Source organism: Panthera tigris, chromosome C1, assembly GCF_018350195.1.
Source record: "Panthera tigris isolate Pti1 chromosome C1, P.tigris_Pti1_mat1.1, whole genome shotgun sequence".
NCBI classification, from domain to species: domain Eukaryota; kingdom Metazoa; phylum Chordata; class Mammalia; order Carnivora; family Felidae; genus Panthera; species Panthera tigris.
The window spans coordinates 21,434,410-21,459,589 of record NC_056667.1 but is presented as its reverse complement, the minus strand read 5'-3'; the positions used below and the strand labels follow the sequence as shown (position 1 = coordinate 21,459,589).

The following is a 25,180-nucleotide window of genomic DNA, read 5'->3' as shown; positions in this document are numbered from 1 at the left end:
AGATTCCCTCATTTGATAAAAGGGATAATAACATCTACCTAACAGGTTTGTTGTGAAGGTAAAGTTTAAAACACACACACATACACAGAAGCAAATCTGGTACATTGAAGATTCCTTTCCTATAATCCGATTAAGGGATAGTAGTGAAAATTCCCTCCTTCCAATGACTTTTGTGGTGCCTGAAATTTTTCTTACAGTAGTTCTCCCTTATCTGAGGTTTCACTTTCCACGGGTTCAGTTACCCACGGTCCACTGTGGTCCAGACCAGATGATTCTTTTGACATGTGTCAGAAGATCAATAATAGGCTAATGCTAGGTCACAATGCCTACATCTTTTACCTCACATCATGTCATCATGCAGGCATTTTATCATCTCACATCATCACAAGAAGGGTGAGTATATTGTAATAAGAATGGTGGGGGGGGGGAGGGAGGTGCTACTTATTTATGACACATATCCCACGTCCTTCATCCTCTCCAGTCAGAAATTCTTTGAAATGATGCTGTGGATCTTGGCCAGTCAGAGGATGGAGTCATCTGACTCACCCATCCTGCAAATGGCCCCACAGATAGCAAAGGTTTCAAACTGACCATTGAGGGGATGCCTGGGTGGCTCAGTTAAGCATCCAACTCGACCTCAGCTCAGGTCATGATTTCACAGTACGGGGGATCGAGCCCCACTTCAGGCTCCGTGCTGACAATGCAGAGTCTGCTTGGGATTCTCTCTCCCCCTCACTCTTTTCCCCACCCCTGCTTGCACTCGTGCACACTCTCTCTCTCAAAATAAATAAATAAACTTAAAAAAAATAAACACACCATTGAACTTACCTGTCACCTTGTCAATCTTGGCTGTGTTCATCTGGATGGACCTGTGGTCCTTGGCACTGATGATGTGGTTGCTGGCGGAGCATTTCTGCTGCACATACAGGTCCATGAACTTGCCAGCATTGTTATACATGTCAAGGGCACCCTTGCTGCCACTGCCACAAGCACGAATGCAGAAAGCTACAATAAGATATTTTTTGGTTTTTGTTTTTTAAGTGTTTAGTTACTCGTTTTGAGTGGGGGAGGGGCAGAGAGAGAGGAAAAGAGAATCCCAAGCAGGGTTTGCACTCTCAGGACAGAGCCTGCCACACGGCTTGATCTCGCGAACCATGAGATCATGACCTGAGGCAAAATCCAGACTCAGACACTTAACTGACTGAGCCACCTAGGCACCTCCAGCTACAATAAGATATTCTTAAGAGACCACATCCACATAACTTTTATTACAGTATATTGTTACAATTGTTTTATTATTATCGTTAATCTCTTGTGCCTAATTTGTAAATTAAACTTTATCATAGGTATGTATATATAGAAAGAAAAACAGTATATATAGGGTTCAATACTATCTGCAGTTTCAGACACCCATAGGGAGGTCTTGGAACATATCCCCTGTGGATAAAAGGGGACTTCTGTAGTTCCTTTGGGGTTATTTTCTGTCCTCCAGGATTTCCCAGTTAAAATGCAAATATCCTTGAAAGAAGGGTAAACTCTAAACCTGGATTAGTTCACCAAATTGGCTATAACTGGCCCCTGAACAGAAGAGGGATAATTTAATCACTGGGAAAGGAAGAGGAAGTCTGGAGAGCGGGGTATCATCTTACAGGGACAGACCCTTCATGGTTTGAGAAAAGAATACTGTACTGGAAATGGATTTAGGTTCTAATTCCAGTTCTGCCATTGGGTGGAGGGGCAGGGGGAGAGGGAGAGAGAGAATCTTAAGCAGGCTCCCTGCCCTGCACAGAGCCCAGCGCAGGACTCAATCTAACAAACAATGAGCTGAAATCAAGAGTTGGATGCTTGGGGCACCTGGGTGTTTCAGTCGGTTAAGCTGGTCCGACTCAGTCGGTTAAGTCGGTCCGACTTCGGCTTAGGTCATGATCTTGAAGTTTATGAGTGTGAGCCCCGTCCGTGTCAGGCTCTGTGCTGACAGCTCAGAGCCTGGAGCCTGCTTCAGATTCTGTGTCTCCTTCTCTCTCTGCCCCTCCCTCACTTGTGCTCTGTCTCTCTCTATCAAAAATAAATAAATGTAAAAAAAAAATTTTTTTTTAAAGAGTTGGATGCTTAATTGACTGAGCCACCCAGGCGCCCCTCAATCCCTCTTCTAGCAAGTATTTATTGAGGTCCAGACAATGTGCTGGAGAGAGAGTCTTAAGAGTTCACTTACCTCTGGAGCCTATACGTCAGGGGAGATGACAGGGAGCAAATAGTTATTCAGTTACAGTTGTGCAAAGTGCAATGAGAAGGCACAGATGGACCTAGCCTAGTCAAGGAGCTAAGGAATTTTTCCCTGAGCTCATAAGCTTCAGCTAAAACCTGAAGGGTGACCAGAAATTGACCACACAGGGAGGGAAGGGAAGTTGGGAACAGTATGTGCAAAGGCCCTATGTGGGGAAGGAGCTTAACACTGGTGAGGAACTGAAAGAAGGCCAGCATGCCTGGCATATAATGAGAGCGAGGGTGGCACCAGATGAGACTGGAGAAAGGAGAAAAACAGGGACTTTAGTCATTAGCTGCAAATAATGATCAGTGTGAGTTTTGTGTTTTAAGAAGTTCCTTCTGGTTGCAGTGTGGAAAATAAACCTAGGGAGAAGAGAGTAAATTAGGAGTTAGAAGAAGATTGTAGTAAGTCCGGGCAAAAGATAATGGTCTAACATAGTGGCAATGAAGACAGAAATGGACTAAATGAACATTTTAGGAGGTAAAATGAGAGGGCTTGGTGATGGATTAGATTGGGGGAAGGGCACTAAAGGTGAAGGAGTTATCAAAGATGATACCTGATTTTATTTGAGTAGTTGGATGGATGAGGTAGCATTTTTTAAGCCTATTTATTTATTTATTTTGACAGAGAGAGTGTGTGTGTGAGCAGGGGAGGGGCAGAGAGAGAGGGTGAGAATCTCAAGCAGGCTCCATGTGCAGTCAGTGCAGAGCCCAACTCGGGGTTCGATCCTATGAACCATGAGATCATGACCCAAGCTGAAATCAAGAGTCAGATGCTTAACCGACTAAGCCACCCAGGCACCCAGAGGTGGCATTTTTTAATGTGGGGACATTTGTGGGAGTGGAGAAAGATCATAAGTTTATCTTTAGACATAGTTTTCAGGAGAACATAAAACATCAGATAGAGATGTTCTGTAAACAAAGGGCAGAGGACATAGAGAAACATAGCTGGGAATACAAATCTTGGAATCTTTGGTGTAGAGATGTTAGTGGAAGTCAAAGGAATCCATGCAATTTCCTCAGAAGAGAGAGAGAGAATAGCAAATGGCCCAGTACCTTACCAGAGAGACAGAAGGGGAGACGAGGAGAGTAAACAATTCCCTCACTTGGAATCTACTTCCAAGGCTATAAAATAAGGAAGTTGGATCAAAATAAATTCTAAGGTCCCTTCTGGTTCCACCACTTTAGATGTCTAGAAGGTAGAAACCTAAGCAATCCTTCCTTATATTTGAAGTGAGGAGTGGGGATAAGACAGAAAAAAAGTGAAAAAGAGGACAGATTGTACATACTCCAGAATTTTGCCATGGGCTGGGGCTGGGTCCTAGAGCTCTAGTTCTCAAAACTTTCTAGCCTTCAGGAGCAGTAGACCTCACTGCCCAAGTCACCCCCTTAGTAAGGCAGGAATAGAGAAATGTTTACACACAACTGACCGTGTAAGAGCTTATTTTTGAAGATTTCTGCTGGTTTTCTATAGTCTACTCAACGTGTACAAAGCTTGCCGCTCTCTGGCTCTGTCTATTTCTCACTGTGTACTTGTGCCCCAGCCACACTGAACTTTTTCTCAAATACACTTTTTTTTTTTTCCTGGAACCCACAATTCTGCACATGCAGTTTTTTCTGCCTCAAATACCCTTGTCATCTCCCCTACCCAGCTCCTGTCTTTCAAGACCCTCATCAAATGATGCCTTATTTCTTCCCCCAAGGAGAAGGGTGCTCTATTCTTTGTTCACCCATAATATTAGTCATATTTCCTTACTGTAACATTTTAGTGTATTAAAACTGCTTACTTCAAAATTTATTTTTCTTTTGGAAGTCTTGGATTCAGTTGAGACTCTAATGGGAATAATGAATTTTCTCCTTAGGAAAAGGTACATGCACCCAAATTTTTGCCAACAATCTCATTAAGCAGTCCCATCCCCAAGCCATCTATCCCATGGACCCCAGGTTAAGAGAACCAACCCCTAGCTTACATATTGTTTCTTCAATAAACGTATGACTTCTTATAGGACAAGGAGTATTTTTATTATTGATCTTTATATTCCAAAGCTAAGTAAATATTTGTTGAATTAATTTGTTATTTTCAGAATTCTCCCTAGTAATGTCAATCCCCATTTTATCAATGAAAGTCTGGTGGGACCAACATATGTTAAAAAGTGAAATGTGCAGGGGTGCCTGGCTGGCTCAGTCAGAAGAGCATATGACTCTTGATCTCTGGGTTGTGAGTTTGAGCCCCACATTGGGTGTAGAGATTACTAAAAAAAAAATACTAATAAATAAACTTAAAAAAAAAGTTAAATGTACAGACTTAACTAGCTCAATTGAATGTTAAAAGAAAGGCACTTTGGAAATCCCAAGGTAAGTGGATGATTGGCTTTGTTATGTGCAGGTGTGGGTTATGACTGGCTGGCTGGAAGCATGGAAAGAGCAATGTGAGAACATGGCTAAAGGAAGAAAAAACCTGCAGCTGGGCCAGGTGGCCTTCGGACACTATTCACAGCTGTGTATATCCAAAGGAAGCTGTTAGAGACATCAAGGGCAGAAAAGAACAAGCACCAAGAAAGAGCCAGCAGTAAAAATGCCTTGAAAATTCAATTCAGAGTCTAGAGGAAATTTTCACCAGTCCTCCAGGAAGAAAAGTAATGGTCATGTGATGAGTTTTTCACAAAGCTAAATGTATTCAATGCAGAGGACTGTTCCTTATTCCGAGATTATTTCTCTTTTTGATGTAAAAATGGCCTTTCTTTTCAAATTATGCCAATAAGAGTTGGCCATTTACCTTCCTTCCTCCCTTCCTTCCTTCCTTTTTCTTTTTCTTTCTTTCTTTCTTTCTTTCTTTCTTTCTTTCTTTCTTTCTTTCTTTCTTTCTTTCTTTCTTTCTCTTTCTTTCTTTCTTTTTCCTTCCTTTCTTCCTTTCTTTCTTTCTTTCTTTTTTGTAATTCTAAATTGAAATATGCTGAGTCAGTATACCTTTTGAAATGTTCGGCAGCGGGGAGGGGGGCACCTGGGTGGCCCAGTCAGTTAAGCGTCCGACTTTAGCTCATGATCTCACAGGTCACGATCTCACATTCTGTGGGTTCGAGCCCCACATCGTGCTCTGTGCTGACAGCTCAGAGCCTGTAGCCTGCTTCAGATTCTGTGTCTCCCTCTCTCTCCCTGCCCCTCCCCTGCTCATGCTCTGTCTCTGTCTCAAAAATAAAAATAACAACATTAAAAAAAATAATAAAAAATAAAATGTGGAGACAAGGAGCACTTGGGTGGCTCAATGGGTTAAGCATCTGACATCAGTTTAGGTCATGATCTCATGGTTCATGAGTCAGCCCTGCATGAGGCTCTCTGCTATCGGTGCGGAACCTGCTTTGGATCCTCTGCCTCCCTCTCTCTGGTCCTCCCTCCCCTCAAAAAACAAATAAAAATGTTTTTTAAAATTAAAAAAAAAAGCATGTATTAAAAAATAAAATAAGGGGCACCTGGGTGGTTCATCCAGTTAAGTGTCAGACTTCAGCTCAGGTCATGATCTCACTATTTGCGATTTCGAGCCCTGCAATGGGCTCTGTGCGGACAGCGTGGAGTCTGGAGCCTGCTTCAGATTCTGTGTCTCCCTCTCTTTCTGCCCCTCCCCTGCTCATACTCTGTGTGTGTGTCTCTCTCTCTGAAAAATAAACATTAAAATTTTTTTTAAATAAAAAATAAAATGTGGACACAGAAAGGATATATTTTTTAAGTTTTTTATTTTATTAAATCCCTAAAATAAGGATTTTTTAAAGGGGCTCCTGGGTGGCTTGGTTGGTTAAACATCTGACTCTTGATATAGGCTCAGGTCATGATCTCAGGGTTTGTGAGTTTAAGCCCCACATCAGGCTCTGTGCTGAGGATGCAGAGCCTGCTTGGGATTCTCATTCTCCTCCCTCTTCCCCTCCCCTGCTCACTCTCTCTCTCTCTCTCTCTCTCTCTCTCAAAATAAATAAATAAACTTAAAAAAAAATCTTTAGGGGCTCCTGGGTGGCTCAGTCGGTTGAGTGTCCGACTTCTGCTCAGGTCATGATCTCGCGGTCTGTGAGTTCGAGCCCCGCATCGGGCTCTGTGCTGACGGCTCAGAGCCTGGAGCCTGCTTCGGATTCTGTGTCTCCCTCTCTCTCTGACCCTCCCCTGCTCATGCTCTGTCTCTCTCTCTCTGTCAAAAATAAATAAAACATTAAAAAAATTAAAAAAAAAAATCTTTATTTGGTAAAATGTAATGTCGTGAACTCCAGGTTGGTTCCTCAGACTTTTTTCTCTCTCTCTTTTTAAGTTTATTTATTTTGAGAGTGAGAGAGAGAGAGAGAGAGAGAGAGAATCCAAAGCAGGCTCCTCTCTCAGCAAAGAGCCCAATGCAGAGCTTGATCTCATGACTGTGAGATCATGACCTGAGCAGAAATCAAGAGTCAGTCGCTTAGCCAACTGAGCCACCCAGGCTCCCCATTTTTTCCCCTCTTTTATTGATACATAAGACCTAAAAGTCTGAGTAGCAGTGTACCAGGGAACAGCTACAGTCTCAATCTGATAATCAGAGAGAAAAATGGAGGGCAAATGAGATTTCTGGAGATAATGCCAAGGGGAAATGAAGCCAGGGAGGGCTGGTTCAATTTTAAGTTTGTGCCAAGAAAAAATAATTAAACCAATGACTGTGTCTGAACTATTTGTGACAATGTTTTACAGATAAATCCTTCCTTAGTCCTTGGGCGGGAACTACAGAGAATTTAAACAAGGCAAGAAAATGAGTCCAGTTTGCTCAGAAAGGCTAACCGGAGTGTCTCAGTCAAAAGCAGTGTGAACCTAGCACTTCTGTGGCATAAAAGTTCCATTTTGTTCCTGGACCAAGGGAATATTTGCTTTTTGCTCAGTTAGCAAAGGCTTTACAGTGCTATCGATGTTCTATGGAGTAGGGATCCTATGTAACGACTGGCACAAGGGGTTGGGCTCCACAGAGGAGGACCTTAACAAAGAAAGAAAGGAGTTCTAAGCAGGGACCCTGACACCGGCAACATCTCAAACAGGGCCATTAACAAAGTGATAAGTCAGAGGCACCTGGTTGGCTCAGTCAGTAGAGTGTGCAACTACATCTTCAGGTCATGAGTTTGAGCCCCATATTGGGCATAGAGATTACACAGACACATAGAAATATAAGTGTGGTAAGTCAGTACTTCCTGTGACTGACAGATGATCTGGGTTCTAAAATCCTTCATTAAGTGAACTTTCCCTCCCACCAGTACTTCCTCCCTGGAACTCTGGAGAGATGGCACAGGCGACTTGCTGCCTAGCACAGATCACAAAATCTTATCAGCTACCACTGCCCCAGATCTCTGCAATCCTAGCCAAGCTGCAGCCTGATCAAGACTCAGTCCTACAACTGAAAATTTTAACTTCGGTAGTAACTAAACATGTCTTCAAATAAAACACCATTATTATAAAATGATTCATTGAAGGGCTCCTTTTAGGTATTAAGTTCTGTAGGACATTTAAAGACTCTGTTTAATAAATTTCATGAGTTACAATGCTTCCAATGTATCTATTGTTTAGAGTAGAATGTAAATATGTTTCTTCATTGTAAAATGAAGTAAATAATGTTATCCACCACATAGGATTGTTGTGAGGACCAAATGGGTTAACAAATGTAAAGTGCTTAGAACAATGCTTGGTACATAGTTCCCCTTCAATGAGTATTGGCTATTTAGTATTCATGCATCAAATATCTATTCAGCTTCTACCACATGCCAGGCACTGTTCCAGGGACTGTAGAAACAGCAGTGAGTAAGAGACCGGAAAGATCCCCTGCTCTCACGGAGCTTCCATTCTAGTTTGGGGAGGGAAAAAAAAAAAAAGTATGTCAGATAAGTAAAATGGAGGAAAATAAAATAGGGTAAAGAAAACTAGAAAGCATAGTGCAGGGGAAGTTGCCATTTTTTAATAGGGTGGGTGGTCAAGGAAGTCCTCTCTGATAAGGTAACATGTGACCAGAGACTTGAAGGAAGTGAGGAAATAAGCTTTGCAATTATCTGGGGGAAGAGTGTCCTAAGAGATTACTGAATCAAAAAAACAGGCTACCAAATAAGAAAGTCTAGGTCCATAATAGGAACAGGGTCACATGGTGAAGAAACCATGCCCCACCAGAGACAGGAATCAGTTCCAGTCAAGTGTTGCTGTGAGGAAATATGGACCCAGTGTTGTCAGTTCTTCTGGTTTTTTTTTTTATTATTATATTTTTTGTTTTTGTTTTTTAAAGAGGTGTATCTTGAATTTTGAATTTTACATGTGAACTGGCCTAATGTTTGAAAGACTATGTAGGCATAAATGCATATATATGTTCATCAAAACTCATGTACAAGAATGTTCAGAGGCATTATCTATAATACCCCCAAACTGGAAACTACCCAAGCACCCATCATTAGAATGGATCAGCTATGGCACAGTTAGTTTCTACAGAGCAATGAGAAGGAACCAATTACAACTTCACACAACATCAAGGGTGAATCTTACAACATCATGCTGAGTGAGAAAACACCAGTCACAAAACAATTCAAAAACAGGTAAAACTGAGCTGTGGTGTTGAGAGCTAGATGTTGGTTATCCTGGCTGGGTAAGATGCTGGTAACTTTTTTTTTTTTTTCCTTCTTGATTTAGTAGCTGATTTCATGGGTGTGTGTAGTTTAACCTTTTCAAATTATACAGTCATTTGTGCACTTTCCTATATGCATTTATATTTCACAAAAAGTTAAAACAAAAATGTGGACCAAACAAAGTCTCAGGCTGAATCAGGGCTCTGGGCTTCCAGTCTGCTCTATAATACATAGATTTCTTTAAAGAAAACAGCAGAGAAATTCTTAAAAAACAAACTTATACTTCAAAATGCAAGTAACCCTCTCTGTATGCTTTCTTTGGAAGCTCCTACAAAGCCCGTTAAGGAATTTGTCTTTCCTCTGGGTCATTACCCAGCTTCATGTTTATCCTTAGATGTGATTCAATACTATTGTTCATTTTTGTTCTCAAAACTAGAAAAATAAATCCATATATACCATATTATAAGCCATAACTATCAGTAAAGAATACAGAATTGGAAACCACAGATGCAAGAGGAGAACCCAGAGGCAATTTCAAAGCAGGTTGTAGTCTACTTTTAGGCTGAGAGGCTCGTAAAACATAACAGAAATTTCAAGTAGTTGTGAAGAGGCAGTAGGAATCATACTTGGCTGAAATAATCTATCCAGGAAACAGGCATGTCTTAGCCTGGACCATGAGCCATAGATACAGAATCAATTGGGTATAAAAGATAGGTTTTAGGGGCACCTGGCTGGCTGAGTGGGTGGAGCATGTGACTCCTGATGTTGAGGTTGTGGGTTCAAGACCCATGTTGGGTATAGAGATTACTAAGAAATAAAACCTTTTAAAAAAATAAACACAGGTTTTAGAATCTATGTGTTCTGGAGAACTTACCTATAGTCACTGCATAAGAACATCCCAAAGGTGCTTCAATTCAGGTGCCTGATTGAGTCAGGGAAGCTGTTTTAAGTAGAGAAGACCCAGACTATGATTGGTGTATACTGAGGTTTGGCTCTTGGAGGTACCTTGACAAAAACGATGGTCTCAAGTTGAATTACTGACATGGCAGAATTTAGGAACTAACTCACCTTTGGCTCCCAAAAGCAAGGGCCAGGGAAGTAGTAGTATGGGAATGGAAGTTAGAGGAAAATAGAACCTTCTAGAGGAAGTTAAATTGCATACATCAGGACTAAGAAAGTTGTTCCGGGATTGGGAGGGAACCCTAGAAAGGTCTCAATTAGGGCTGCTGAAGAGAAATTCCAGGGGCAAAGAGTCCAAATCTAGCAGAATTGATTGTCTCGGGTAACAACCTTGGTTGTTATTGTAATACATTACAAACTAGGTAAGAATTTCCCCAAGAGGTATCCTAGGGGTGAGGGAATCCGTAATCAACTATACTAGGGAAATTGTCTGAAAATGCAGGCTAGCCTAGCATCCGACTTTCTTCTCAGAGAGGACTATTTCCTCAGGAGTATTGCCCAAAGTGAATCACAACCTCATGCCTATTTTCAGAATTCAGCCTTTTCTTTATCCTTTCCACCTCCTTAATAGTGCTAAAACCTGGACCAGTTATAATTCAGTGAACTGGTAATTCTGTATCTCATGCTTGATTATACTATCTTTATAATCAGATGTTACCAATGCTAGTATTTCCCACCACACAGACTTACCATAGGGCCTTTCATGAAACGGGATAAAATGCCACCACCACAGTGGCAGACCATCTGAACTGAGTATCAATTTCCAAGATAATTGTATTAACATTAGTCTTCCTTCCCTAATGTGGACAGAAGCGTGCAAGAAACTTCACGTGAAGTGGCTTTGAATCTTGATTATTCAAGTATATTGTCCATTTTTTTACTTCAGAATAACTGGGAGTTGTTTTGTTTTGGGGGTGGGAATAGGGAAGGAGCCTAGCAACTGAAAGGAGAAGAATGAGGGAGGGACATAACTAAGGTATGACCGTTGTACAGTTGACTCCAAGGCCTTTGTGGAAACCACATGGCAGGAAGGTTTGGGACATTCACCTTCTACCAGCTAACCTCCAGTCTGGCACTGGATTCCTCTGATGGAAATTCTGAGAAGCTGACGCATGACTCGGCTTTTCCCAGTGGGATGCTCTCAGGAGACAGCCCATGCTGCTGATTCTGCCTAGCTCTGGAGGCAGAGGCAGCAAAAGACTAAGGATTTTTCCCCCTCTTGTATAAATAAGACCAACTACTTGAAATAGAGTACAAAAAAAGAAAAAAAAAACACCTAGCCAAAAATGGTCTCTGCTACATTAGTTTACGTATACGCCTTCTCCAGGAAGTACTCCCATATTTGCTGACCCCTATCCCTAAGCTGGGTCAGGTCCCTGATCCTTTCTTCTCAGCTCCCAGCCAGTAGCTCTGTCGCTGCACTTACCCCAATATGATGATGTTTCAGTATCTCACTAGAAAAGGCTTAACTTTGTTGTGCCTCTCGTAGTCTGCCGAAACCTATGGGCTAATTTGCAGAATAATGTTTTTCAGTGCATGGAATAAAATACATAGGATTACAAAAGAAACCAATTAAATTGAAATATAGTTCTTAACTCCAGACAACCTCTGAAGTATGAAGTCCTTGAGTGCAGGAACTCTGTCTTCATCTCTGTACTGCCAGTGCCTAGCACAAAGCCTGGCACGTAGATGGTACTTATAAATGTTTATTTAATGAATGAACAGAAATATAGATGGCTACTGCCAAGTCAGCCTGAGGAATGATTCATTGCAACTGCTTGTGCACATACCAATGGCTTGCATATTTCTCACGCTGTCTGAGATCATTTAGACCAGGGCTCTGAGGAAACCCCCACACAATAGGTGCCACAGCAGCTAGCAATAATGACAGGCTATTGGAAGACCAGGAAAACAACAAAGCTTGTGTATTTCCACCAGCCGGAATATTCAGATAGTGCAAGTAAACAGGCTCTGTCTTTAGGAGGAAAAGATCTCTTGACTTTGGAAGCATGACGCTCACACTGCTTTAAAACACTACCAACAACAGCTGACAGAAGAAAGAAAGGAACCTGAGCTAGTGTGTGGGTGTTCTCCAGGGCTCCCCCTCTGTCCTGAATCGGACCCTGCATCTCTGGGAAAGAGAAAAGTGTCCCTAAAAACCACGATAGGGGTGACATGTGCCTTCCTAGGGTCAATAGCAGTTTTAGGCTTAAACTGAAATTTTGGTTTTGTTTATGTACCATCAGAAAACCTAAAGAAGCAATAATAAAAGCCACTTCCCTCGCTAAAGGGCCAAAGGTTTGTTCTAAGCTGATTGCTACATCTATTGAACATTTTGAAGAGAAAAGTAAAACCCCAGACAATTTTAAAGCTGAAAGCCACAATTATATGGGGTTAAGAAATCTCACCCTTAAGGCTTTTAAGATTGCCCTCCCAAGTTAGAGGGCTTCTTTAGCTATTAAAGCCATCTGAAAGACGGCAGAATGCAGTCTTCACTTGCTTGACAACAAGGTTTCCAACATCTGTTGGAAGAAACATGGCTTCAAGTGGGTGCCCTCTTAAAAAAAAAAAAAAAAAAAAAAAAAAAAAAAGGAAAGTATAAGCCAAAGTTTTGCTTTTAATTAAAAAACAAAAACAAAAAAACCTCCCACTCCTAAGGTGTGTGCTTTCTTTTGACCTCTTTTTCCTTTAAATTGTCTGCAGTTTCCCTATATTTTATCTAGTGCAGTAAACAATGCAATCAAAGAAAGAAAAACCAGGGTCCACTCTTGCCCCAAACACTGAAAATGGTCAAAGAGCAGGAATCACAGCACAGAAAATGGCCCAGCTCTAAACATACAAACAAGATAAAAAAAAAATAATAACAACACCCCCCAAAGATATTATTATTGACATTCCTGGTACATTTCCTATAATATAATGTTGCAGACAATGCTTCTTTCCCAGGGAGTCCAGCTCGCTCAGGAGGAGACATCTATTTGTTGCCTCAGGATAGGCTGGGGCTATTGAGTCTTCTCTGCCAAGCCTAAGGTGTTTTTTTGTTTGTTTGTTTTTTGTTTTTTTTTTTTTTTTAAGAGCTCAATATCTCACAGAAACATCTGTGGTATAAATGAATCTAAAAGAGGATGAAGGCAGGCAGACACCTGTCACTGTTCTCCAAATCAGCCAAAAAGCTGAAGAGCGTGGGAGCCAGGAGACAGATGCCATTAACAGTTGAGGGATGGAAGGGAGAACAAGAGGAAGCACCAAATGGGTGGCTGCTTTTGGTTCCAAAGCCAAAAAAGGGCCCCACCAAAAAGGGCAGCTGGTCTGGATGAGGAACTACCCTGCACCCGGAGTCATGCAATAAAAACTATGGCCTTGGAGCCCCACCTCCATGACAGCCACAGTCCAGGAACCAGAGAAATTTACACCACATCACATAGTTTGCAAATGAATGGATTGATCCTAGTTTAGGGGGGTTAAGTGCTTTGACAAAATTGGGGAAGGAGGGGAAAGTGAGCTTGAAACCCAGATTTCTATTTCTGCAAAGTCACAGGCCCCAGGCCCCTGATGCCACTTGCTCCACGGAGATGTAGCCTTCCACTTATTACTGGCCTCTCCTCAAAATGGCACCCATGGTAGTAACCCCTTAGAGATATCAAAAGGCATCAGTTGCACTTCTGGAAGTAAGATAATTTCCTTGCCCCATCTTGACCAAAGCACTTCCCTTTTCAAGCTGCTGCTGGTATGCCACCTTCCCCTCCCAGCACAGTTCAACTTGCTTTTGTTTCAGAGTTTTGCACTAGCCTCTGAGGGCCCTTTCCAGGATACAAAATAAAGTATCCTCTGCATCCATGTGCAGGTGGGTTGCCTTCCAGTGTCAGATCTGCGTTCCAGAGTTTGGCCAATGCATCTTTACAAAAATAAAACCGCACGTGTACACAGACAGACTAGCCTGGAAAGGGCTTTCCGGACAGGGTTTCTGGTTGTCTTGATGCCTCCCCTAAAAGAACTTTCTTTGCATAAAAGGATTTAGACATTGAGTGACCTACTCTCAACTTCCGGAAGGACAGCTTGTTTTTGTCCGTTTTTCAATGAGGGGGAGGGAGGGACCCAACATTTTCAGTTAGAACAATGAGATTTTGTTTTAAAAAAAGGATCCTATGTGGAAATGAGTGGGACAATGATAAAAATAAACAAATAATTAAAATTCCAAACCAAAGCATATCTCCTGGCCCTGAGATCCCCAGTTAATCCTCTAAGACCACAATCTCCACATTGTGGACTTGATGCTGGTGGTCTTCCATCTCAGCCACAACTTTCTCCTCAGTCCTCAGCTCTGTCTCCAAAATAACTGCTTTGCCCTCAGTATCCTCAGCCTCTGGGTCTGGGGCTGGGTCAATCTCAATGATGGTCTGCCCATCTTCCGAGGTGCTTTCAACAGCCTGGATTGCCGAGGTCAAGCCGGACTCCATGGCCACCAGCTCCACGGGGCTCACCATGGTGGTCATGTTGCCCAGGGTACTCCCATCCTGCATGGCAGTGGAGCTTAGCAGTGCTAAGCTAGATGAAGGATGGATGGTCACTGTGTCTGGTGAGCTGCTCTTGGCAGAGGAGACCACTGTGGCATAGCGGAAGAGCTGAGGGCCAGAAGGCAGTGTGTGAACAGTCACAGGACTGGAGCCCTGGCTGAGGGTGGCCACTGGAATATTGCCCATGGAAAATGACTGGCCCACTGGGGTGATGGTGATGGGTGAGATGACTGTGAACTGAGGCTGCTGGACCGGAGGAGAAGGGCTCAGGACTGTGGTAGAAGCTGGCCGCTGGAGCCGGGGCCTTTTTGGAGGCTTAGGAGTGCTCACAGGCATCAGTACCACATTTTGAACGGTCTGGGATTTCAGCCTGTGATCCTGAGCTTGCTTCTTCTGCTCTTCCAACTGGCGTTCCAACTCTGTGGAAAAAAAGACAGACTTTGTATGGAGAGAAGTATCGTCTTGGAGAGAGTAAACGGAGTCAGGAAACCTGAGGTCTTGTTCTGGTTTTGCCACCGTGTAGCTTCATTGTTCTCAAAAGAAGAAACCAAACTGGATGATTTAAAAAATCCTTGCAGCCATTGCATTTCATTGCTTGATTATAGGCAGGGCAACGATTCAGAATCTTTCTCGGGCTGTGATCCTACTATAGCTCAACCCTAGAAGCACCTGTGGCATTTTGTCACCTGTCACCAAAATGCAAAACAAGCCTCCAGTTGATTTTACAGCTTATAGATACCCACCTTGGGTCTACAGGTGAAAATAAGGAATATCTGCACAATCCCTTTGGAACTAACATGGGCCTACAGAGGAGCTACAATGGCTGCTCCCCCCTACCCAAAAAACAAAACAAAACAAAACAAAACAAAACAAAACAAAACAAAACAATGATTCCTAAACTGTTTTTCAAGACAGGATCATCTTGCTGGTAATCTTAGTCTACCAATGGACTTAGTCTACCATTAGCACCCAGAGAAGTATACAGAAAGTTACAGAACTCTCTAGGAATTACAGAACTAAAAGAGGTCTTAGAGTTTATTTTTTTAATGTTTATTTGAGAGAGAGAGAGAGAGAGAGAGAGAGAGAGAGAGAAAGCAGGTGATGGGGCACAGAGAGAGACAGGGACAGAGGATCAGAAATGGGCTCTGTGCTGACAGCAGTGAGTCCAATACAGGGCTTGAACTCATGAGCCATGAAATCATGACCTGAGCTTAAGTTGGACACTTAATCAACTGAGCCAACCAGGCACCCCTCTAACACATTAATTTTAACAGGGATCCATAGAGGTAAAGTGACTTAAGGTCTCAGAACTTGGGCCAAGGCAAAAGTCTTCTGATGACCAACCACAGAAGTGGTGGGTGTGCTTTCCCACTACAATATGTCTATCACTATCCCTCTCCCAAAGTACAATCCAACCTGGTGACCACTGGTGAGTCTGGTTCTATACCAGAACTTCCTCTATTGCTTAGTACCTGAGAAGCATTCAACAAATAATCAGTTACAACTGTAGGGCACTTTGTTCCCTATGGAACACCAAGAGCAAGTTAATTCCTTGCTTGGAATAAAAGGAATAAGTAGGAATCAAGAACATTAAAAAAATTTTAAATACTGCCTTATAAGTTACACAATACTGCATTTTTTCCATTGTCAGTAGTAAGCAAAGAAATGTGAACCTCAAGAAGATAACAACTACATCTATAATTTTTTAAAAAGTTAAATCAGAGAATATTTTAAGTAACAGCATCCAATGTTTGTGTGCTCAAAATGGTGACATAAATTGGTATAATCTTGGAAATTTGGCAACAGGTCACAAAAATGCATAAAAAAATTTTTAATACCATTTAAAAAAATTTTTTTAATGTTTATTTATTTTTGAGAGAGAGAGAGACAGGGCACGAGTGGGGAAGGGGCAGAGAGACAGAGAAATACAGACTCCGAAGCAGGCTCCAGACTCTGAGCTGTCAGCACAGAGCCCAACACGGGGCTCGAACTCACAGACCGTGAGATCATGACCTGAGCCCAAGTTGGACACTTAGCCAACTGACCCACCCGGGTGCCCGATTTCTTTTTTAACTTTTTTTTTAATGTTTATTTATTTTTGAGAGACAGAGAGAGAGACACAGTTAATACCATTTAACCTGAAGCTTAGTCCTGGGAAGTAGTTTAAAAAAATTTTTTTTTAATTTTTTTAATGTTTATTTATTTTTGAGAGAGAGAGAGAGAGTGTGTGAGCAGGGGGAGGGGCAAAGAGACAGGGAGACACAGAATATGAAGCAGGCTCCAGGCTCTGAACTGTCAGCACAGAGCCCGACATGGGGCTCGAACCCAAGAACCGTGAGATCATGACCCGAGCCGAAGTCGGAAGCTTAACCAACTGAGCCACCCAGGTGCTCCTAAAAAATTTTTTAATGTTTATTCATTTTTGAGAGGTGGGGAGGGGCAGAGAGAAAGGGAGACACAGAATCCAAGGCAGGTTCCAGGCTCCAGGCTGCCAGCACAGAGCTGGAACCCATGAACCATGAGATCATGACCTGAGTCAAAGTCAGTCGCTTAACCAAGCTACACAGGCGCCCCAATCCTGGGAAGTAGTTTAAAAGAACATAAAAAAGAGGCACCTGGGTGGCTCAGTCCATTAAGTGTCCAAATCTTGATTTCGGATTAGGTGATGATCTCATGGTTCATGGGTTCAAGCCCCACATCTAGCTCCACACTAAGCCTGTGGAGCCTGCTTGGGATTCTCTCTCTCCACCCCTCCTTCGCTGCCCCTTCCCTACCCATGCGCACGCACATGCTCATTCTCTCTCTCCCTCTCTCAAAATAAATGAACTTTAAAATATTTAACGTATATTTTATAATACAAAAATAAATTTAAGACAACATAAATTGTTCTTCTCTTGCTGAATAATCTTTTGCCTTTTGCTTTCATGACTATAATATATCTTACATCATTCAAAGGGTGATAATCCATACCTCTGACTTGTTTTATATTTTTCCCCTGCCTTACCTCCCCAAAACCTTTTCTTAATTCTCTCCAGGTATAAGTGACAGCTCCCTTTCTTCTTCTACCATACCCACTATATGCCTCAGTTACTACTGATAATTCCTTGAATTACTTAAAGACCATGTGGAGAGTGGGGCTGTCTCAGTCAACATGATATTTCTAAAACCTAGTCTGGCACTAGCACAAATTAATTACTTGATAAAAAGAGTTAAATTATTTATGTGTTCATAAGTTCTGATTACTGCAAATAATGGAGAAGGTGCTAAATTTATATTTATCAAAAGATGTAGTATCAATAATGTAACAAAGACAAAGGCCAATTTGTTTCTTCTGCCACTAATGTTATTGGATTAATGGAGCAATTGAGCAGACATCTTAATCCTCCAAAAGATACAGAAGGAGGAAGAAAGAAAGAAGCCAGTCCCAACAGAAGTCCAAAATGAAATGGCAAGACTCAAGGATATTAGTATAATATCATCTAAGAAGAGACAGAAGTTATACACACCTGTCAGAGTGTAGAGAAACTGCTCTTCTCCCTGCTCTACTTGGTTCCTCCTGTTGTCCAAAACCTTCTTTACTGTGTCCATCAGGCCAAATGTATGTGCTACATTGTTGAGAACAGCAGCATCTATTTAAAACAAAGACATGCCTGTCAAGTTAAAACAGAAGTGTTCCCCCAGCTTTCTGTTGTTCTCCTTATAAATATGAAACAACCCAGAAATGATGGGACTATTCTAATTGCATTTCTAAAAAAAATTAGCCAAGATTTATCACATGTATAATTAACTTTGATTTAATTGTTACAAATTTATACATATTTCCATATAAATGAATACAAAAATAAGAAAAAAATCCTGTATCTGGCTGTAAGTTATGACTTTTGGTTTAGAAAACACGGTGACTGTGCTAGATAGAACTAAGTTTGAATCTTGGGTTTACAATTTCTTCCTATCTGTATGAACTTGGATAAGTCATTTCGGTCCTTAGTTTTCTCATCAGAAACAAAGGGGATTAATAATACTACTTGGCAAGACAGATACGAAGATTAGAAATATCATATTTTAAGTGTGGAATGGGAACTAGTATGCAAGGTTATTCATAGTATTATCTCTGTTCCTTTTTATACAAAACTTCTTGAAAGAGTTGTCACTAGTTGTGGTCATTACTTCCTTAACTCAGATCACTTCTCCACCTACAACTCTTTTCCACAGTCATCTCATTCAGTTCCATGCTTTTAAATAACACATGCATGCTGAGAACTCCCACATGCAGGTCTCCAGCCCTGACTTCTTTCCTGCATACCAGATTCATAATTCCATCTAGCTCAGTGACATCTCCATTTGAAGGCCTCATAAGCATTTAGCAAGTCAAAATTCATTTTTTTCTTTCTTTTTTTTTAAGTAAGTTCTATGCTTAACATGGGGCTTGAACTCATGACCCTGAGATCACAAGTCACATGCTGTGACTAAGCCAGCCAGATGTCTCAACTCAAAACTAATTTTGAGGGGCACCTGGGTGGCTCAGTTGGTTAAGTGTCCAACTCTTGATTTCAGTTCAGGACATCATCTCGCAGTTCGTGGGATCAAGCCCTGCGTTGGGTACCACACTGACAGTGCAGAGCCTGCTTGGGATTCTTTCTCTCCCTCTCTCTCTGCCCGTCTCTCTGTCTCTCTCAAAATAAACTTAAAAAGTTTTAAAAACAAACAAACAAATTTTGAGGGGCACCCGGCTGGCTCAGTTGGAAAAGAATGTAACTCCCGATCTTAGGGTCACGAGCTCAAGCCCCACAATGGGCATGGAGCCTAACTGGGGAAAAAAAAAAAAAAAAAAAAAAAAAAAAAGCAGGGGTGCCTGAGTGACTCAGTTGGTTAAGCATCTGACTTTGACTCAGGTCATAATCTCACAGTTCGTGAGTTCAAGCCCCATATCAGGCTCTGTGCTGACAGCTCAGAGCCTGGAGCCTGCCACAGACTCTGTCCCCTTCTCTCTCTGTCCCTCCCCCACACTCACTTGCTCTCTCTCTCTCTCTCTCTCAAAATAAACATTTAAAAACAAAAACAAAAACTTGATGTCCTCTCCCACTGATCTTCATCTCAGGAAATGGTATCATCATTCATGGCTCAGGCCAAAAATGTATGAGTCCTCCTGGATTTCTTTCTTTCTCTTTTACCCTATATCCAATCCATCAGCAAGACCTGTCAGTTCCACATTCAAAATATATCCCCGATATGATTACTTCTTGCCAGATCTACCACTATTCACCCTAATCCATGCCACCATAATCTCTTGTCTAGATCAATTCCTTCAGAAGTCTCCCAAATGATTTCTTGCTCCATACAGTCTGTTCTCCATATAGCAACGAAAGTGATCTTTTAAAAATCTAAAATACATAAATATATAAAAAATTATAAATAGGGGCACCTGGGTGGCTCAGGCAGTTAAGCATCTGTCTTCAGCTCAGGTCATGACCTCACAGTTTGTAGGTTCAAGCCCTGCATCAAGCTCTGGGCTGACAGCTCAAAGCCTGGAGCCTGCTTCAGATTCTGTGTCTCCCTCTTTTTGCCCCTCCCCCGCTTGTGCACACTCTCTCTCTCTCTCTCAAAAATAAACATTAAAAAAATTTATATTTGTAAATTGTATATTTGTAAATTTAGATATGTAAATAAATAAATAAATCTGGTGCACCTGGGTGGCTCAGTCAGTTAAGTGTGTGACTCTTTTTTTTTTTTTTTTTTTTTAACGTTTATTTATTTATTTTTATTATTTTTTTTCACGTTTATTTATTTTTGAGACAGAGAGAGACAGAGCATGAACGGGGGAGGGTCACAGAGAGAGGGAGACACAGAATCCGAAACAGGCTCCAGGCTCTGAGCTGTCAGCACAGAGCCCGACGCAGGGCTCGAACCCACGGACTGTGAGATCATGACCTGAGCCGAAGTCGGACGCTTAACCGACCCCCATGGACTGTGAGATCATGACCTGAGCTGAAGTCGGACACTTAACCAACCGAGCCACCCAGGCGCCCCTATTTATTTTTGAGAGAGAGAGACAGAGAGAGAAAGGCAGAGTGTGAGCAGGGGAGGGGCACAAAGCAAGGAAGACATAGAATCCAAAGCAGGCTCCAGGCTCCGAGCTGTCAGCGCAGAGCGCAACATAGGGCTTCAACCCACGAAGCATGAGATCATGACCTGAGCCAAACTCAGATGCTTAACCGACTGAGCCACCAAGGTGCCCCAAGTGTGTGACTTTTGATCTTACTTCAGGTCTTGATCCCAAGGTTGTGAGTCAAGCCCCATGTTGGGCTCTGCGCTGGGCATGAAGCCTACTTAAAAAATAAAAAATAGGGGCGCCTGGGTGGCTCAGTCGGTTGAGTGTCCAGCTTTTGATCTCAACTTAGGTTATGATCTCACAGTTTGTGGAATCCAGTCCTGGGTAGAGCTCTGTGCTGACATTGTGGAGCTTACTTGGGTCTCTCTCTCTTCCTCTCTCTGTCCCTCCCCTGCTCCCATTCTCTCTCCCTCTCTCTCAAAATAATTAAATAAACATTAAAAAATACTAATAAAAATTTAAGAATATAAATCTTATTACATCACTCTCCTGCTCAAAATCAGTATGATAGCTTAGCATCACCTTAAAATAAAACCAAAGTTCTAACAAAGCTTATCTAAACTTTGCTCCCTATTCCTCTCCAGCCTCATCACCTATCACTTTTGTATCTTATTCCACTGTGGTGCAATCAGTGCTTCTATAATGCTTTAAACATATCAGGCCTATTGCAACTTCGAAGTCTTTGTTCCTTCTGCCTAGAATGTTCCTTCTCCCAGCTCATCACATGAAACCTTCCTTGACCACCCTATCTAAAAGAGTCATCCTGCTTTCTATATTACTTGCCTTTTTTTTTTACACTCCAAGCACATAAAGTTTTACTGTAAAGTTTAAGTGTATTTATATAATGTATGAATTATAAAGACACAATAAGATAATAATAAGACACAACTAACAACTTTAAGATCTCACTGACACACAAGGTTATGAGATATCATTATGACCCCCCTCTCTTTTAAGTAAACTCTACCCCTAATGTAGGGCTCAAACCCAAGACCTCGAGATTAAGAGTCACATGCTCCACTGACTGAGCCAGCCAGGTGCCCCATCATCATGACCCTTTTGTATCAGATGATTAGAACATCCTTTTACATTATGCACAGCAGCAAGAACCCTATGGGTATTCAGAAACAGCTATTAACTGAACACAATAGTTCTGGAAACCTTAAACTAATAGAAGATGAGACTTGTCTAAAACCAGATAGATTTTTCCCAATTTTTAGACTGACTCACACTCTCCCTCTCTCCATATATATATATGTATATATATATATGCAATAGAGAGCATGCTTTCTGGCACCATTTATAAAGGCAAAAATTACCTATGGAAAAAGCATGACCAGACTTGAGTTCAAAACCTCATTATGAACTATGGACAAACAACCTTTATGAGCCTTAGTTTCCTAATCTGTACAATTAGGATCATAATGCCTATATGCCAGTGTTTTCATGAGGCTAACAAGATCTGTCTATAGTTGTTAACATTTAATAAAATGATCACTATTGCTAGAATTGGTGTACTTACCTGTTACCTGGAAGGGAGCCTGAATGAGCCGCTGCTGAACTCCCCTGAGTAGCTCCTCTATTTCCTTCTGTATATTGCAGACAACCTCTTCCATCAGTCCTACATCAGCTATTCCTTTCCAGAACATCAAAGTGTCCTCTGACACAAGAGGGATAAGACAGAGGGTAAACAAGGGATGCTACATACACCTAGGCACATGTCTACAAGTTAAACTCGAAATTACTTCAATTTGAAATAATTTCTTGCTGGGCCATTTCTCGGAAAAGGGAAGAAGCTTTTAGGGTACCGGCTGCCTCCTTGAGTTGGCACCCAGTTATTTGGCCTCTTTGGCAACATAGGGACTTGAGATAATTGTCTCAATTTGTCATGGCTCTGGCTATAGGGGGCAGGTATCTTCCTCTAATAAAGATATTACATTAAACAAATATTAAATATTATTTATTTAAATAATTTAAAATTAAATAGTATTTAATATCTTACAAGTTAAACAATAAAGATATTAAATTAAAGATATACAGTTAAGCCTTGTACAACACGGTTTGAACTGTGAGCGTTCACTCATATACGGATTTTTTTTTAATAATACAGTACAAGTGATGTAAATTTATTTTTTTCTTATGATTTTCTTAATAACATTTTCTTTTCTCTATCTTACTTTATTGTAAGAATATAGTATATAATACATATAACATATGCTAATTGACTATGTTTTCAGTAAGGCTTGTAAAGTTCTCAGGGGAGGGGTCAAAATTTACACACAGATTTTCAACTGCACAGGGGGTTGGTGTCCCTAACTGCCACGTTGCTCAAAGGTCAACTATACTCCCGCTAGTACTATACTTGCAAAAATAAAATGAGACAGCTAAATAGGGGGGATTATAAGCTCCCTGAGGGCAGAGGCTATGCGTTTTCATCTATGTTGGCAACAGTGTCAACTGAAAATAGGCAGCAATAAATACTGTTTAAGTGAATTAACGAATGGAGGATGATGTGAAACATCTCCTGGTCCCCTGTAAGTGAATCATCATTAATCATCATCCTCTATACCACCTGCTACCTAATTTTTTCTTCTAACATCTTGCTGCTTGGTTTATCTAAGAAACGTTCCAAAGTTGGAGGCTGACAGGATGAAAAGCATTGGACTACAGAGTCAAACAGCTGAATTCAGCTCTGACACTACTGGTGGTGTGACAGGTCTTAGGCAAGCTGCTGAACCCTTCTGAATCTCAATTTCTTCCTATGTAAAATGTGACTGTGCAGGGCTGTTGTTGCATGCATTAAAACACAATGTTTGCAGCTATAATTAGTATTAATATGCATGAGAAAAACCAGCAAAAGTAATTAAGAGGCCTTCTGTGTCCATAATCATAATGGTGAGAAGGGGCACAAAACCCTGCAAGATATCTCAGCCTCAGAGTAAAGTACCTGAAATTTCCTCTGAGTCTTTCTTCACACCCTCCTCTGTAGCCATGGTGACAGCAGCAGTGAGAGCTGAGTTCCATTCCAGCCCTGCCTCTTCCATGCTCTCTTCCGAGATGGCAATCTGTGTGATGCTACCTAAAAGCAGTCCATTAGAGGTAAAGTCAGTGAATTTCATGAAAAAGTCATAGCTATCCTTTATCTCATATAGCTAAAAAAAACCCCAAAAACCTATTATTTTAACATTCTGGCCTTTTGCCTGTAGGTCCATATATTAAAAACTAGAATTGTAAGCAAGGATGAATATTGGATTTTTTTCTTTAATGTTTATTTATTTTTGAGAGAGAGGGAGAGAATGCGTGCACATGTGCAAGCAGGGGAGGGGCTGAGAGAGAGAAAGACAGAGTATCTGAAGCAGGCTCTGTGCTAAGAGCAGAGTCTGATGCGGGGCTCAAACTCATGAACCCGTGAGACCATGACCTGAGCCAAAGTCAGACACTTAAAACAACTGAGCCATCCAGGCGCCCCAAATGCTGAATTTTCTAAAGAAAACCTGCCTTGCAAAAGAGAATGCTTTCTTCTTACTCTGAATAGAAAGTGAAAGACAACTTACAAAATCACAAAAGAGCAATTTGCTCCCTGAGCAGGTATGTTTTTGAAAGACTGAAAGAGAGCACGATTGCCAGGCTGTCTCCCCCAGACTTAGTGAGGATAAGAAGAATCTAAAATGATTTAAGAGAAAAGTATGGTGCTTAGCCAAGAGCCCTCCTACAAGCATGTTTGATACTAACCATCTAGAATATCAAAAGTTGCTGTCGTTTATTTATCAGGCTATATAAGAGAAAGCAAGAGAAATGAGACCAAAACAAATCAGAAAAGAAGAGATCCATGAATACCAGATTCACAGATAAAAATAAATTTTGCTATTAATATTGTATAATAACATTTTATTTTTTAACGTTTATTTTCAAGAGAGAGTGGGGGAGGGGGAGAGAGACAGAGAGAGAGACAAAGAATTCGAAGCAGGCTCTGTGCTGACAGCAGAGAACCCAACGTGGGGCTTGAACTCATGAACTGTGAGATCATGACCTGAGCCTAAGTCAGAGGCTGAGTTAACCGACTGAGCCACCAGGTGCCCCTATTATTTATTTATTTATTTTTTTAACATTTACTTATTTTTGAGAGACAGAGAGAGACAGCATGAGCAGGGGAGGGGAGCAGGGGAGGGGAGCAGGGGAGGGGCAAAGAGAGGGGGAGACACAGAATCTGAAGCAGGCTCCAGGCTCTGAGCTGTCACACAGAGCCCAGCGTGGGGCTCGAACTCACAAACCGCGAGATCATGACCTGAGCTGAAGTCGGACACTTAACCAACTGAGCTACCCAGGCACCCCTTATTTTTTTATTTTTTATTTTTTTAAGCAATCTCTCCACCCAACATGGGGCTCAAACTCACAACCCCAAGATCAGGAGTTGCATGCTCTACCAACTGAGCCAGCCAGGCACCCCTCATATATTAGGATTTTAAACAAAGACAATTGAGAAAAATCAAACTGATCCAGGTAGATATATGGACAAGTATGGACTCCCCATGCTAGAGGATATCAATAATGAAGCAAAAAAGTAATATTGATATGGACAATCAAAACTAAAGGAATTTTTGCCAAATAAAAAGGAAGTAAATAATTTCATCGTTTTTACTTTCCAAGTGGAAGAATCACATGACCAAAAATTCAAACAGCTAGACATTTTATACTTTCCTAAAGGGAACTTAAGTTCCAAGAGATTTGGCTTCTACTCA

The 25,180-nt window shown here is 41.4% G+C and overlaps 2 protein-coding genes across 6 annotated transcripts in view; both read right to left on the bottom strand.

Moving 5' to 3' along the window:
* Window positions 1-520: 520 nt before the first annotated feature.
* On the bottom strand, window positions 521-12,391 carry LOC102971965 (40S ribosomal protein S21-like). Its single transcript, XM_015544628.2, has 3 exons — window positions 9,733-12,391; window positions 813-1,005; window positions 521-605 (listed from the first exon to the last, which is right to left on the bottom strand). Exons 2-3 carry the CDS (start codon window positions 956-958, stop codon window positions 521-523), a joined length of 231 nt encoding a protein of 76 aa, XP_015400114.1. The 5' UTR covers window positions 959-1,005; window positions 9,733-12,391.
* A 321-nt stretch (window positions 12,392-12,712) lies between these two features.
* Window positions 12,713-25,180, bottom strand: part of GMEB1 (glucocorticoid modulatory element binding protein 1) — a 35,933-nt gene continuing 23,465 nt past the window's right edge. For all 5 annotated transcript variants that reach the window (XM_042996166.1, XM_007097901.3, XM_007097899.3 and 2 more), the window contains 4 exons: window positions 23,389-23,520; window positions 21,964-22,101; window positions 17,839-17,961; window positions 12,713-14,751 (listed from right to left, as the gene is read on the bottom strand). In XM_042996166.1, coding sequence (XP_042852100.1) covers window positions 14,051-14,751; window positions 17,839-17,961; window positions 21,964-22,101; window positions 23,389-23,520 — 1,094 coding nt within the window. In that variant the 3' untranslated portion in view covers window positions 12,713-14,050. The remainder of the gene's footprint in view (window positions 14,752-17,838; window positions 17,962-21,963; window positions 22,102-23,388; window positions 23,521-25,180) is intronic.